The sequence below is a fragment of the Amphiprion ocellaris genome, chromosome 7 (genome assembly GCF_022539595.1).
Source record: "Amphiprion ocellaris isolate individual 3 ecotype Okinawa chromosome 7, ASM2253959v1, whole genome shotgun sequence".
NCBI lineage: Eukaryota > Metazoa > Chordata > Actinopteri > Pomacentridae > Amphiprion > Amphiprion ocellaris.
In genome coordinates, this window is record NC_072772.1 from 32,767,098 (window position 1) to 32,783,990 (window position 16,893).

Below are 16,893 nucleotides of genomic sequence, written 5' to 3' on the forward strand. Positions count from 1 at the left end.
TAACATCACCTACAAGTTCTACTGATTTTCAGATAGAACATGTTTTAATCAATTGCTAAACAAAAAAATCAATTTCAACACAGATTATGTTCCATAATAACAAACGAGAAATGTTCTCAAACCAACATTTTACAAATGTTTTCCCGATGTTATGAGGACTTCAGATGATTTTTATAAAATGTTCCTATTATGTGATATATTAACAAAGGTAGAACATTATGTCTGTAATGTTCTGAGGATGTTCTTGTAGAACATATTGTAGAATGTTCTTCTATAACGTTTCCAAGAATGTTGTCAGCCAACATTCAAAAAAACGTTTTTCAGATGTTATGAGGGCCTCTGATGTTTTTTATAAAATGTTCCTATTATGTGATGTGTTAACAAACGTTCTGGGGATGTTCTTGAGGGAACAGATTATAGAACATTCTTTTTATTTTTATATATATATATATATATATATATATATATATGTGTGTGTGTGTGTGTGTTTTAAGATGACACATTATAGAATCGAGAAAACATTCCTACAATGTTCCACAGTGTTACATGATAACAAAGAAAGAATGTTCTGGGTGTAACTTTTAGTTTTCAAGAATATTAGAGCCTAACGGTCTAATAAGGTTATCGCCAAACACTTTTAGAACATGCCTAGGTTTTTGGGAACATTCTGGGAACTAAAAGAAAACTTGAAGCTGAAGAAATCAGTAGAAATTTGTAGAAAAAACTAGGATATTCAGCCAAAGAAAAGGACGGAATTTGATCTAAAATTGAGTTTTATTTTTAAAAATGTCTTCAAAAAGTGATAGAACAGAATAGAACAGAGAGTACAGTCATTACAAAAATTAAAAGTCATTACAAATATAGCATAAAAATTTAATAAATCTAATATTGCACAGTGTAAGACCAGAAATAAAGATAAAATTGCAGTGTGTGGGAACCAGATAACCCTGTATACAGAATAATAAGCAGGTGAGGTTTGTCAGGTGACTTTTTAGAAGATCAGTTGGATGTTGGATCATCTCAGCACCACAATGAAGCATCATAACCTCGTGATATAACAACAAACGGACTTTGAGCCTCTTGCAGGATCCAGGATGCAGCTCCAGGACTCCGCTGAGGACACACCTTCTCGGTTCCACGGTGGGAGGAGGACGCACGGACGAGGAGGGTTCAAGTTCAATTAGGACGGCCCCCAAAAAAGTCCCAGCACAAAGAGAGCGACGCGTCCAGAGCGGCAGAGGGAAGAAGCTCCGCGGATGTTCCTCCACCATGAACTCTGTGGGCAAGTCGTGGCTGCTGCTGACGGGTCTGATCGTGTTCTACATCATCTACCTGCTGTTCGGAGCGCTGGTCTTCTCCAGCATCGAGCGGCCGGTGGAGGAGCAGCTGCGGCGCGACATGGACGCGCTCAAGCAGGAGTTCCTGAACCAGAGCTGCGTCAGCGCCGCGTCGCTCGAAAACTTTCTGGTCCGAGTGCTGACGGCCAACAAGTACGGGGTGTCCGTGCTCAGAAACTCCTCCGTCACCTCCAACTGGGACCTGGCGTCCTCCATGTTCTTCGCCAACACTCTGGTCACCACAGTGGGTGAGTTGAGGCTGAGGAAAGTTTGTCACCTGGTGGCGTTTTACGCACGACGCGCAGCAAGAAATACACAAATTAGCAACAAATTAAGATCCCAAAACCACTAGAGATCTAGCTTAGGAGCTTTTTAAAACGTTTTTAGAGATATAAACATGACATGATTGAAAAGGTGTTATTTTGCCACGTGTTGAGGATGTTCAGACAAGATGCAGCTGTGTCGCTTTCTGCTTCAGTCGGTTGAAAACAATTTAAAAACATGCCTCAGAGGACGACTGGGGAAATTCCATATTGCTCGGAAAAAAAAACCCAAAACCTGGTAGACAAAGAAAAACTCCGTATTGTATGTTTTATTCTTTTAAATACGCGATAAGAAGAAGTGTGCAGGATGTGAAAACAATGAGTCAAAATGGTTCATTAGAGCAGATAAAGGGGATTTATTAGACATTTGGGGGTTTACCAGAATGTTTTACAGTGTGTTTGGTCTGAATAAATGCAGAGTAGTGTGTAAAAACCAGACCTGGATGCTATAGAGACTTAAACCTGAGAAAAAACTACTGCTGAGGATGTCACCAAAATGTGGGTTTATCACCAAAAACCTGCAGTGGAGTTTAAAGGAGGCCTAATGAAAGATGCTGCATGATGGGTAATGTAGGAGCCAATATTTTTTACAATTTCACTCCTATTTGAGCGCTAAGGATGCAAACTTCAGGTTTCCAAGACCATCCTGGTTGCTTAGCCTCTCATAGCGGTGAAAATAAACCATGCACAGGCCGAAAACGCAGGAAATGTGTGTTTCTGTGCTCTTAAACTTGCAGTTATTGCATTTATTGAGCTTCACAGGTAGTCCTTAGACGCAATTACATTTTTACTTACTTACATATTTGCATATTGTTGTCTAATATGACTGCAGTGTTGGCCGTTACTGTGCCACAATCTAGCTTAACCTTTGCAGGTGTTTACAGTCAGCCATGAACTTCACAGTGTCTGCAACCGTTTCTGCTTTTGGACGTGCCAAATGCCGAATATGACTGTTGTAAACTATTTGAATATAATGCAAATGCGGTTGGAATTAGACCTGTTCACAGAGGACGGTTAGACAGCAGAACTTGAGGGTTTTGACGTAGTTTCATCCATAAGCCGCCACTTCTGACACTCAACTCGGCTTTCTCTTCCCCTTCTGCCACTTGCATGCTAGCAACAACCTCCAAGCATCAACCTACAAGCTAACAGTGGCAGGTTTTGCTGGGGATAATGCAATAAGTGCTTGGATCTTCTGGCAAATTAGTTATTTTGATGCATGCAAACGATCCTCCAAAGCTATTTTTCTGTCAGTATTTTGCAGAGGCAACATCACTTACATCCTGGGCTCAGCACCACCCAAAACCATAATGATTAGTTTAAAGAAATGTCAAACAATCCAGAGCTTTTTTCCCTCAAAAAAATCAGAGTTATAATGACACAAAGCTAGAGAATATTCTGACCATACAAGGCTAGATATGTACACTACCCTTCAAAAGTTTGGGCTCACTTAGAAATGTCCTTATTTTTGAAAGAAAAGCAGTTTTTTTTCCAATGAAGATAACATTAAATGAATGATAAATCCAGTCTAGACATTGTTAATGTGGTAAATGACTATTGTAGCTGGAAACAGCTGATTTTTAATGGAATATCTCCATAGAGGTACAGAGGAACATTTCCAGCAACCATCACTCCTGTGTTCTAATGCTACATTGTGTTAGCTAATGGTGTTGAAAGGCTCATTGATGATTAGAAAACCCTTGTGCAGTTATGTTAGCACATGAATAAAAGTGTGAGTTTTCATGGAAAACATGAAATTGTCTGGGTGACCCCAAACTTTTGAACGGTAGTGTACATAGGTTACAATATCTCAGCCTCTACTGCTTTGATTTTTGACAATTTTTTTAAAAATCTGCTCCATTTTGGTCCCACAGCTTTATGTGTAGAGTGTCCATTTAAATTACAGTGCAGTTAATTTCATTTATTTTCAGCTGAAGATGTTCAGCAACTTTACTTTTAAGGCCTTACAGATTTTTGCAGAGTCAACCTGAATCACCTGCTGCATCTGTAATCCAGGTTATAAAAATAAGATTTATTTCCCATCATCATTAGCGTCTAATTGGCTGCTTAGCTTCCCATGTAGCTGTGAACATCCTGAGAACCTCAGTCGTGCTTGAAAACTCCACAAATGCTCCACATATAATTACACACATTGATTCCCGGTGGAGCTGCAGTGTTTCCACAGAGCAGCTGGTGGTTCACATTCTTCTTCTTCTTGGACCATTTCCCAGCTGCGCTACTTTTAGACTCCATGTTTTGGCAAAAAAAAATGCATCTCTGGCTACATAAGTCATCTGAAAACTTAGTGAAATGGTATCACGTTGTCCCAAACTCATGTATTTCCTGTTTAAACAGGATGTGGAGAGAATACGAACTGTAGCAGTCAGGAAGGAAAACGGACAGATTATGATTGAAGTTACAGTTTCTACCACGTAGTACAACAAAAGCACCGCTTTGTCTCGCACAAAACAAGCCAGATGGAGGTCAGTAAACAGCTGATATACAGAGAAAACGTACAGGCAAACTGCTGTGGTGTTTTTAGGTGTTCTACTCTTATTTTTTTATACTATAGATGCACCTTTTGCACTGTAGGTCCACCTGATTTCAGTATTTGTGCTTAAAAACAGTGTAGTATCATAAATTGAGTGCTGGTTGCTCTGTAAATTTGAATGTAGCTGCAAATCTGACTTCTACCACACAAATGTTTTTTTTTTTTTTCAAACTTATTTCCAACAAAATATGTGCACATGAGCTTTTTTTCTATTATTAAAGGCATTCAGGGACAAGAACTTCTGCTAGAATGAAACAAAAATGGTGTAAAAGGGACGTATATTTAGGTGAAATCAGAAGGAATTCAGCTTAAAAATTAAATTAAGCAATAGTCTAAGTATGGCGCAAATCACATTTATGTTGCAACTACAGGTTTGCAAAGGAGTCTTTTATTTGTGTGTAAAGTACTTGTGTTGTTGTTGATCCAGTCCATTTAGCTTTATATTGGGAGGGAAGTGAGGATATGAGAGTTAAATGTTAACTTTACCCTCCATTTGCTTTGATCAGTCTTTAGAAATTGCAAAAATAAGTGTTGAAATTGTTTCTGAAGTTTGAGACTTTAGATTTAAGCTAGCAAACTTCCGCAGCATCATCGTAGTGTCGTCATCATCACAGTCACGCTGCTGAAAGCGATGCTCACAACTCCGGTGAGGAAATGCAGATTCATGCATGAAGCAGAACAGAGGTGACCTTTGTGTTCAGCAGCAGTTCCTTCACTCTACCTCAGTGGTTCTCAGACTTTTTCTGTCAGGAGGACAAAAAACTTTCACGCCCCGAATAACTTTGTATTCAGTGCAGTATTTTTTTCTTGTTCTCTGAGAGACTGAGAGAAAATGCTACAGAGACGACAAGCAGGATGGATGGATGGATGGATGGATGGATGGATGGATGGATGGATGGATAGATAGATGGATGGATGGATGGATCTTTAGCGAGTACTTAGTCTGTTTAATGCTGTTTATTATTGTAAATACCTGCATTTTTTGCACATTAATTTCTTGACCAGTGAGATTTGCAATGGTAATTCCATGTTTTTTTTGCACTTTGGTTTCCTTGTTTTTCTTAAATGTAACATATTAATACTGTTTTTTATTGTAAATAACAGCAGTTCATGCACCTTATTGCTGATAGATAGATAGATGGACAGATAGACAGATAGATAGATAGATAGATAGATAGATAGATAGATAGATAGATAGATAGATAGATAGATAGATAGATACTTTATTAGGCTTGAGGGAAATTCAACATGAGTGACTGCAGTAAAATCTGGATGCATTTCAATTACATTGATAATTCAAAGGGAAAGTGTAGCGTATGCAGGGTTAAAATCTCCTATCTAGCAGGCTCTACGTGTAGCCTGCACAGGAATATTACAACTGTACACCCATCAGTGGAGCTGGAGAAAAAAACACAAGCAAGTGAAGCTGCTACTGGGGAAAGTGTCAGTTTGTCTACTGCGACCAAAATGGAACATTTGTGACCTTTTTAGAGAGTGTGAGTTAAATTTTCAAGAGATGCAGGTTAAGTGTGTTAACCACAGTGGTGGAAAGTAGTACTTTTATAACTTTGGTACTGTGGTGTTTACACAGTCTTCTGAAATGTGGAGCACACCTGCATGTGCTGTTTTATCCACTCATAGAAAAGATCACATGTAGAAAATAATCACTCTGTTATGTACTGGACAAATCTGAGATTAGACGCCTCTGTTTAACTCTTTTCAAGGTCACTTTTGGTCACACACCTGTCTGAGGACCACAGCAGCAGCAGCCTGCGATTTGGGGCGTTTAGGGAACTTTGGTAAATTGTGGCGTCTGTCGATAAGAAAATATTCAGCAAATGATGTGCTTTGCCTGTGACAAGGTGCTGCCAGTGGAAAAGTTCACCACCACAACCGTCTACGAGACACTTTGTGCAGAAGGCTATGATTGATCATGAGTGACTGTCTAAGCTTCTCTATGTTGCTTCACTGTAAATGGTAAATCTGAGGAGCCACTTATGAGCTGAAAGAGCCGGTTTTCCCATCCCCATCACTACTGATCACCGCGGGCCGACGGTTACCCTGACAACAAAGAGTATAGTTGTGCACCACAAAAAACAGGCCGATGTTAAAACAATAGTTCATCTAATTAGTTCTGCACAGACGGACCTTTCCTCCCAGTTGCTTCTGCCCCCCCCTCATACCTCTGCGCACCCCCAGGGGGGCACGACCCACACTTTGAGAAACGCTGCTCTATGTGATGCATGAATTTCCTTCACGGTGCAGCAAGTGGAACGTGACACTTCCTGAAGTCTGGAATGTGTTCATCAGGCCTGTCAGCGGTATTTTCAACTTCTGTTAAAGCCAACGAGAGGAAAAAAACACCAGCAGTCAGATTGTCAAGCAGGTTGTAGACAAAATAATATCCACAAAATGACCACCAAGATGCAAACGAGCACGGAAAGTGACTTATACATGCACAAAAAAGACACAAAGAGATGCTATAAGGTGTTAAATGGCAGCAAAGAGATACAAAACGATAAAAAATGAGACAAAAAATAACCACAAAGGGACACAAACCGGAACAGCAAATGACAGTGTTGTCTAATTTCAGCGCAAATATCTACCAAGAGATGCAACATGGTGTAAAACAGCAGCAAAGACCTGCTAAATGACAGAACAATGACCACAAGGAGACATAAAATCACTGCAAACAACCACCAAAGGCAACTGTGTTATCTGATAGGTGCACAAGAAGCAACAAAGAGATGCAGCAAGGTGTGAAACCGCAACAGAGTGATGCAAAACGACCACAAAGTGACAGAAAATGACCACAAAGAGACACAAAATCTGCTGCAGAATTGCTGCCATTTTAATCCTTTTCTTTGTGTCTTCCTGTGAATCTATTGGAAAAAAATGTCTTTCTGTGCTTGTTTGCAGTAGTTTTCTGTCTCTTTGTGGTCATTTTTTGTCTCTTCATTGTGTCTTTTCATGCATCTACTGGACAACGATGTCATCGCTTTCTGTTTTGTTGCCTCTTTTTCCTCTTTTACATCCAACAAAGACACATAGCTGAGCCTACAAAGTGAGAGTGTTGTCCAATAGATGCAGGAGAAGACACAAAGAGACGCAACAAGGTATAAAATTACCACAAAGAAACACAAAATGACTCAACGAAGACACCATAAGACGCAAAGGGACGTTTGTCAAGAAGTTGCAGAAAGAAAAAGTGACCAGAAAAGATGCAAAACAAACTAATTCTTGCTTTTAATCTAAGCCGGGAAGAGAAATTTTCACATTTTTCTGATGGCTTCAGATGGTGGAAAAGTGAACATGTTGATGTTTTCATTGTAGAAGACTACAGCTAGACGACATTCAGGGTAAAAGTTGTGCGTATAATCGAAGCCCGAGGAACATTTGATGCATTTAGAGGCTGACTTTGTTGTTGAATATCTTCCATGTTTTCCGTCCTGCAGTCTTTGACCTCGTGCTCATGGATGAAATCCAAACAAAACAGAATCTGCTCGGGGCTCTTTGCTCCGTGGTTCTAGTGGAGGTCATGAAGCTCCTTTATAGCTGAACTGTCGGGTCCATGGAGGGGAAAAGATCAGCAGAACATCCCATCATAACGCCCGTCCTGTAAAAAATCTACTTATCCCGTCTCCACATATCCGTATCCAAACAGATTATTTCCTCTAAATGAGCCTGTGGTGGAGGTTTAATGGTAAACAGCTGCAAAACAAGAAACAAAAATATGATTTTAATCTCTTATTCAGTGTGCAGGTTGCTAATTAGGCAGAATTGAAAGTGAAAGCAGTCAGAAAACATCATTTTTGCTGTAAATGAACCAGAATTCCTGCTCTGGTTGCCTGTTAAATACAGAATTGGTTTCTTTTATGTGTTCATAAAGCCATACATTGGTTCATTTCTGAACTTTTCTGCCTTTATTTAAGACCCAAAGCAGCTCCTATCTGCTCCACAACCGATGCTGGTTGGTACAAGGTCGAGTTTTAATTAAATGTTCCTCATTTATTGACATTTTAAAGAAAAAATCTCCACGTTTTCAGTGGTTTTGGTATCTCTAAGTGGTCTTAATTCAATATTTTATATTTATTTTACCTTAGAAATTAATCTTCTAAGAGGCAATCTTGTTTTAGTGTTTTGTCCAATTTTATTTTGCTTTACAAACTGATTTCAGAATTCTTCATTGTGCTTTTTGCACATATCTTTGTTTCCGCCTGATTGATTTAACATGTGCAGCACTTTGGTCAACTCAGGTGTTGTATAAATAAATTTAACGTCCACTTTAGCTTCACCTGAGCTTGTTTTGGTCAAACGGGTTCTTTAAAGGGTGCTATGCAAATTAGATTTGCTAAAAACAAGACTATTTTGGTGAACTAGTAAGCCGTAATGACCAGGAATGAGTCTAAATTGAAAAAAGGGAAGTGAACCGGTGTCATTATGAGCTCTGTGGCTTCACAGGAACTTCATTTAACGTCCACTTTAGCTTCACCTGGGCTTGTTTTGGTCAAGTCAGATTGTTTTTAGTGTGCTTTGTGAACTAGATTTGCTTGAAAAAAAGACTATTGTGGTGAAATAATGAACTGGAATGACCAGAAATGAGTCCAAATTGGAAAAAAAGGAAGTGAAATGAGCTGAACCTGAGCTTGTTTTGGTCAAATCTGGTTCTTTTAAGCGTGCTTTGGGAATTAGATTTGCTAATAAAAAGGCTATTTTAGTGAAATAACAAACTGAAAGTGTCAGTTTAAGACCATAAATCTGTCCAGATTGAAATAAAACAAGTGAACCGGCGTCATTTTGAGCTCTGTGACTTCACAGTAACTTCATTTAACGTCCACTTTAGCTTCACCTGAGCTTGTTTTAGTCAAATCAGGTCCTTTTAATCATGCGTTGTGAATTAGATTTGCTAATAAAAAGACTATTTTAGTGAAATACTGAACTGTTATGGCCAGAAATGAGTCTAAATGGAGACGAGGGAAGCAAACTGGCCTCACACGGCTTCATTATATGGCTGCGACTATATTTTAACATTCACTTTGGCTGCACTTGAGCTTCACCTGAGCTCATTTTGTTCAAATCAGATTCTTTTAAGCATGCTTTATAAATTTAATTTGCTAAAAAAAAAGAGGCTTTTTTAGTGAAATAATAAACTATTATAACCAGAAATGAGTCTAAATGGAGACGAAGGAAGCGAACCGGCCTCACACGGCTTCATTATACGACTGCTATGATTCTAACATTCACTTCGGCTGCACTTCAGCTGACCCTGAGCTTGTTTTGTCTGAGGAGCTCTGCGGTGCGTTTAAAGCCCTCGAGGGAGCCGCTTGAACTGATGTTCCACGGTGTCGTCATCCCACTCCGTCTGCAATCAGACCCACACCGTGTCTTTGTGTTTGCTCGATGCTCGGCTAGTTTTGGAAGCGTCCACGGATCGTTTATTTACAGACGTTTTGCACAGTTTCTCCTGTGAATGCACTCATGTGACTTCAGATCCAGCTCCTCTCTGGCCCTGAACCTCTGCTGATGGTGATGATAACGACCTGCAGTCCTTCTGACAAACAAACCTTTGTTCTAATGCAAGTCTGAGGCTCAAGTTACCATCAGGCAGCTTCATTTAAACACATCGTCCAAATCTAGCGATTAGCAGCATACTGGGACGTAATAATGTTGTTACTCAGTCACACTGACAAACAGGCTAAATATACACTTTTTACACATTTCATTGGATATTTAGCCAGTATAGCTCCAGTGTCTTTTAATTCTGACTCAAAGTATTTTAATAAAACAAGAAAAATACTTTATTGATGCTAAAGGGGAAATTGTGTTGTTACAATAGCAAGCAGAAAAATGCAAATAAATAGTAAAATAGATAAATATACTAAGAAACAAAATGCACAATAAAGTGTACAATATACTAGAATTAATAAATGTTAGTTTTTATTTCATTCTTTGACAGAAGAAAACAATTCAGTACAATACAAAAACAAAAGTATCCAAACTTCTGAATGAAAGGTGCAGAAAGAAGAATAAACTAATGTAATCTGTTCTTTTATAACAAACAATCAGTTAAAATGAGCAATAAAAACAAAACCAAACAGGATGACTATAAAGTCTGAGAGGTCTGCACAGCCACTAAGTTTTCTCTCATGACAAACACTGTGATACTCCTAATTCGTTTCTTTGTATTTTAATAATATGCCAGATTTAATTACATTTTGTTTTTGGGTGTGATTTAGATTCTTTTGATTCCTCATTTAGATCCTTCAGAAATGTTCCATTAATTTGGTCCTAAATCTTGGTTTTATGAAGGTCTCTGTTCCTTTAACTTACTTTCTCTTTTTGCAATTCTGTTCTGTACATTAGAATTTCTTTATGAGCTTTATACAACATTTTCAGAATACTATCGTCTACTATGACGTGAAATTTCACCAGTTTTAACTGAAGGACTAATGGGTTTGATGCGTTGGGTCTCTAAATTTTTTTGGACTGATTGTTGCCAAAATTGACTGCATGTTTGTCTTCCAGGCATTTCCCCAAACCTCAACACAGTAGGTCAGATATGGAACAATCAGAGAATTATAGAACACGTACAATGCTTTGGTATCCAACAAATCCTTTACTTTGTATAATACTGCAATTGTTTTTGATATTTTTGCTTTTGTATAATTTATTTTATGTGGTTTCCAGTGCCAGTTCTCATCAATCATGACACCCACTTGTGTTAAACTTCCCCTGGAATAAAATAAAGTGGTGTAAAAATGTATTAAAAAAATACCCTCCACATATCACAACTTACTAATATCAACAATTAAATTGCTTTTTAGGTCTTTTTGCATGTCATATAGATTCATTAATCAAATTTCAATCATCCCTTTATTGCATTAATTTGGCACAAGCTTTTAACTTGTGACTTCTTCAGTAATTTAAGGACAATTATTTGTAAAAAAAAAAAAAACAAAAACAAAAAACAATTGCATAATTCAAAATTATTCCTGAACAACTGAAAAGTGCCGTTAGAAGCTTTGGCTGTTAGACAATATTAAGACAAGTAAAACTATGTGTAATTAATGCACAAACTTGATGTTTTTTGTGTTTGTGTTCATATTCAGCTTTATTAATTCACTTTCAGAGTGTTTAAACTGAAAAAAACTAATAAATTAGGATTTCTTTAACCCTTTTTTATTTCACTCAGAATAATTTGTACATCCAGTTATATTACAGAAGCTTTTCATTTAAACTCTTGTTTTCCAGAGATGGAGAATTTTTCTGCTCTTTCTGCAGCTTTTCATCACATTTTTACAGCAGGTTGCTACTGCATATCATTTTACCTTTTATATCACAGGAGGAGTCTGAGGTACATTTCAGTAGCCGTAGTAAAAATCCTGAATTTAAATCCCTGTAGGCAGGTTTATCAGATATTTGGGTGATATTTTTAGGTTTAGTTTTATTGTCTTTCCACCAGCATTAGTCTCCTGATTTCAACCACAGCTGCTTTTTTCTGTGCTTTTGCTGTTAGCGCTTAAGCAGTGACTTTACAACGTTCTCATGAGCACATCAAAGTATTTTTATGGCTTGGTGGACAGTTTATTAGGTGAAACCCAGCTTTAATCTAACGCCGTCAACCCATGCATATACAGCTTAGAATTTAAGTGTTATATTAATAACAGGAAGCTAAATAACACCAGAAAAAACGCATCTCTGAACAGTGTAACTCAGTTAAAATGGCACCAAGATACAGTTGAACACTTCTCTAAATTATATATTAAATTCATCAATTAAATAAGATTTATTGCAGGACTGTTGGTTTTCACCATATGCAAACTTGTTTCTTCGTATTACAGAAGGTGTAGCTGCACTAATTCAATGTGATGGAAACATATTTTATCATTTTGTCTCCAGCAGCATCTATTCATTTAATAGTTTTGTGGTTTTCCTCCCAGGATTTCTCATTTATAAGGTTTCTGTCTCCTCTTTTATGGGGCTTCCAGCTTTAAAAATTACATTAATTTAGCAGCAGAAGATGATATTACCATTACTTCATATAAGCCGCTAAGCACAGTGTTAATATTTTTCAGAAAAACTCCTTTTAGCCAAAGAAATTGGCCTTTTGTTGGCCTTTTCTCTCTGAATCTGCACCTTTTTATCTGCCCCAACCGTCTGGATGGTGGGGGGTGTTAAAGGTGTTCAGGGGGTTTTAGAAATGCTGCATTGATATAGAATAAAATCTGAAGTTATTATTCACTGGAGTGGAACACCAGAAAACATGGAAGCAAAAAGATACAGAGCAAATGTGGTTAAAAAAACCTGCAGAGGTCCAAGTAGAGCGGTACAATAGTAAAACAGTAAAGCACTCAGAGAGCAGTACTCCACCAAGGCTGCTCAGTCGTTGGATCATTTCCGACACGAAATCTTGAAAAAATTTGTGGCAGAAGTCACGGCACTTTAGAATGTGGCTATTTAATATAGATGTACCCACAAACAAAATGACCTTGCGCTGAGCACAGGCGTGTGTTATGCATGTGTAAGTTATGTACAGATACCGAATTGCGTGACTTAAATATGTAGCGGGCAGAAGGAATTGATGGGGCTCGGAAACACCCCCATAATTTAATCAACTGTTCCTTGTATCATTTCAAATGGATAAATCCTGATAAATCAGCAGTGGTGGATTTGTAGTAGGATCACAATCATGTGATCGTCAGCAGGCAGCTGACGTAGTGTTCACTTGTTGTCATGGTTACAGTGACACCGTGCCGCTATCTGGCAATGATACAGAAATCCTTAACAAATCCGTGGATCCAGACTACAAGCCACATCATCGCTAAAGTCTATTCAGTTGGTCCTTGTGTCATTTCTGACCTTCCCTGAAAATTTCATCCAAATCCGTTATTCCGTTTTTGAGTAATGTTGTCCACAGACAGACAGACAGATGGACAAACATCGTTGTATAACTGCCGTTCCATTGCAGAGTAAAAAAACATGAAAACACTTGTTCAGAAAGACTTGTAAGACTTTAAAAAAAGACATTTCCTGAAATTTACAGCAGCCTATAGAGCTCTCCAGAGTTGAAAATGATAATAATATGTATAAATGTATATATATTCATATAGAGGTGCATGAAATTGCATTTATTTGCTCCGTGTACCACAAATTTCTCTATGTTTTCTTCATCCTCTAAAACATCTGTCCTCTTCTAATACCTCCAGGTTATGGTCACACCACCCCTCTGTCCGACACCGGTAAAGCGTTCTCCATCGTCTACGCTTTAATCGGCGTCCCCTTCACCATGCTGGTGCTGACGGCCTGCGTCCAGAGGATCATGTACCCGCTGGTCATCGCTCCGGTCTGCCTGCTGCAACGTTCAGGCCTGGAGCCCCGGCCGGCCACCGTCGTCCACTTCGTCCTGCTGCTGGTTCTGGTGGTCCTCTGCTTCTTTCTGATGCCGGCGGCCGTGTTCAGCGTGGTGGAGGTTTCCTGGAGCTTTCTGGACGGGTTGTACTTCAGCTTCATCTCCCTGTGCACCATCGGACTCGGGGATTTCGTGCCGGGGACGCAGCCGGGGCAGAAGTACCGTCCGCTGTATCAAGTGGCTGTCATGGGTGAGTCCGGCTGCTTTTATGCGTCTTGTAGATCAGAAATGTGGTTATCTAGCAGCTAAGTGCCTAAAATCCAGAGCGTAAAGTAGAAGCTCAGTCCCAAATCATGGGCCAGAGTCTAAGACTTGACCGTGTTCAAATGTCTAAAAAGCTTCTTTAAAGATCTTCAAAAAAATCACCAGGAGAAGTCAGCATTCAGAAACAGCAGGATTTATCGTCGACAGAAAATCCAGGAGTAGGAAATAAAGTTATTTAGAATGTATCCCCTTTGCGCTCTACAAGTTGTGTCCTTTTCCACAGTGTAAACCAATCCGTTCCAACCCACCACGTTTGGAATAACTTCCCCATCTTCCAAGTATGATATTACGATTTTCCTAACTGGAATTCTGAATGAATGGATGGTTTTATTCGTTTGGGAATCAAGAGAAAGAAAGAAAGACCTGACTGGCTCTACAGGCAGCCAACAAAGGCACTGCAACTGGTCAATGTTCACGCCCATCCTACATTTCTGCCCTCCGATTGGTTCCCTGGTCTCGTAGTAGTACTTAGCAGTGACATCACCTCAAGAAAAATCAGATATACTGAGCTGTGCATCTTCTTTTATGCTGTGAGAGTTGGTCCATGCCTATAGGGCGTATTTTTAGAGAGACAGTTTTGACACAATTATACTTTTCTACATCTGTTGGTCAGATCTTGACATCAAGTTATCGTACTTCACCACTAGATCACACCCTACAGAGGACATTAGGTTAGCATTAGGTCATGTTTTACAGAGAACATGCCCAGACATGTTTAGATCAAAGCATTGAAGACCACATGTATGTATCAATGAACCTGTAAGATCTCAGGACTCGGCTACATTTTTTCTGAAGTTATGGCTCTTCAAACACTAATGCACAGATTGGTGCGAAGAAAATGGTGCAAAAATCGACATGAATTGAGTTTTTAACTCAAAAAGTTACACCTGTGACTGTTTTACAGTTCCAGACCCATAAACTTCTCCTTTAAAGCTTCTCATCTGTGGTATGATAAGGTTTGATAAGAAGGTGTTGTCTCATCATTTTCCAGGATACAATGAAGTTTATGTTGGTATGCATTTACTAAGGTCAGTGTCCGGCCTACCTAATTACATATAAATGCACGCCAACATTTTACTTATACAGATTAATTAAAATCTGACTTCAAATTTATTATGATTATGTTGAAAAATACAGATTAACGTCACTTGGACTTCATGTCAGGACGTCAGAAGTTAAATAAATGTTCCCAAAAAGAGGAAAAACGGCCATTAAATGATGTTGGAAGAAGCCCACATCTTTTACATGCATCCATTTAAGTCCGTAAAGTGTAAATTTACAGTGTCTGTTTCTGTGTTTATTTTTCGGAGCTGCATCATCTTGACAATGTGAATAATAAGTGATGAAAGCCGTTCTAGTGTGGATCATCTGTTCATCACGGGGTTGTTTGTTTCATCCAAATACTATCCAATGATAAAAGCTTCACACTCTTCTACTCACACGCTAAGAAATCTGAAGGCAAGTAAACACGGATAGAAGAAAAGAGAATGTTTTCAGCGCATGTTAGCCCTCAAGGTTGGACGTGTTTTGATGAGTAGCATTGAATGTGAATGAAGCTTTTGTTTAGTTCAGATCTGCAGATGAGCAAACATGCAGGAGCTCTTTAACCACACCGAACTTGTAAATAAACTAGTGGTGGGACGCAATTTAAAAAATTATCAAATTAATTACAGGCTTTGAAATTAATCACATTTTGTCAAATAGCAATATTTGACACAATAAGCAAAATTTTTCAATTCAAATAAATTATGCTTGACGACTGAATCGATGATAAGACACATACGTGAACTTAAACAACAAAAATGTTTATGTTTCGTTCATTATGCATGTTTCAATGTTACTGGGAACTGAGAAGGGTGTGATTAAATGTGTTATTTCTGCTGTAATTAATTCCTTGAAATTAACGCATTAAAGTTCCAGCCCTAAAATAAATGCAACCACTTGTAACCTTAAATTTAAACAAAGATAAGCAGTAAACGGCACATTTTTAGCACCTTTTTATTGCAACGTTGACTTTTTAAGACATGGAGATGAAAGAGCAGCCTGGCAGTCAAAACGTCATGCACTAAATAACAAACTTTAATGATCATCACAGTGTTCACGCACAGGATTTTTGCATATTATTAGTGAATTCTGACCCTGACATAGCTATTTAACTGCAGCAGTGACTAAGAATTTAGCTTAAAACCTCGTTGCACCTGTGGGTTTGTCAAACTGAACGCTAACCTGAGGACATGACACATATTAGTGTGTTGTTTTTTTTGTTGTTTTTTTTCTTGTTAGGGTCACACAGAGCTGATAGATGCCTGTAGCGCTGCTGGAATATTTCTGTTGGGCCTGCAGACGTAAAACACGACTGCAGAGCTTCATGTTGCTGCTACAGAAACTCCTTCCTCATTTTAATCCAAGAAAAATTAACAAGCAGTTGTTTAGATTCAGTTTCCCGGAGACAAAGAAAGGTCTAGAATTAAAGATTAGTGAAGATATTTGAGGGTTTATGATGGAATTTGCTATTTGTTATTAGAAGAATGCCGGAGCCAGAAGTGTAGTGTTAATTCAACAGAATGATATTAAAAGTCTGTCCAGGATGATTGTTCTCAGCCCTGCAGAGAGAACCTGACCTATGCAGCTGCACATGTCGCTTCATTCTCACCTCCGATGTGAGAAGTCGCACCTCCCACTGCTTCTCTTTCCACGCCGGCGAGGTTGAGAGGTCGACTCCTCCACAAATGAAACCGCTCTTTGACTTTATCTGTGAGCTCGGTGGAAATTGAAGTTCACTCTTCTGTGCAGCTCATTTTGAGCTAAGCTGACTTTGGGGAGAATTTCACAGTACAGGAATAAAATAATGTGTGGAGGATTAGTGGCTTTTGGTAGAAGTTTGATTTTAATGAGCTTTTTAAAAAAAAAAAAAAAAACCTGGAGAGAGTCGCAGCAACAGAAACCCGACTGTAAAATCAGTTTTGATGTGTTTTTTAAATCAGCAAGTGGCTGAAATTGCAGCAGATG

The 16,893-nt window shown here is 38.7% G+C and overlaps 1 protein-coding gene across 1 annotated transcript in view; it reads left to right on the forward strand.

Moving 5' to 3' along the window:
- The first annotated feature begins 1,167 nt into the window (after window positions 1-1,167).
- kcnk6 (potassium channel, subfamily K, member 6) overlaps window positions 1,168-16,893 on the forward strand; it is a 21,013-nt gene continuing 5,287 nt past the window's right edge. Inside the window, exons 1-2 of the mRNA XM_023295908.3 lie at window positions 1,168-1,585; window positions 13,418-13,810. Of these exons, the coding sequence (XP_023151676.1) occupies window positions 1,270-1,585; window positions 13,418-13,810 (709 nt within the window). The 5' untranslated portion in view covers window positions 1,168-1,269. The remainder of the gene's footprint in view (window positions 1,586-13,417; window positions 13,811-16,893) is intronic.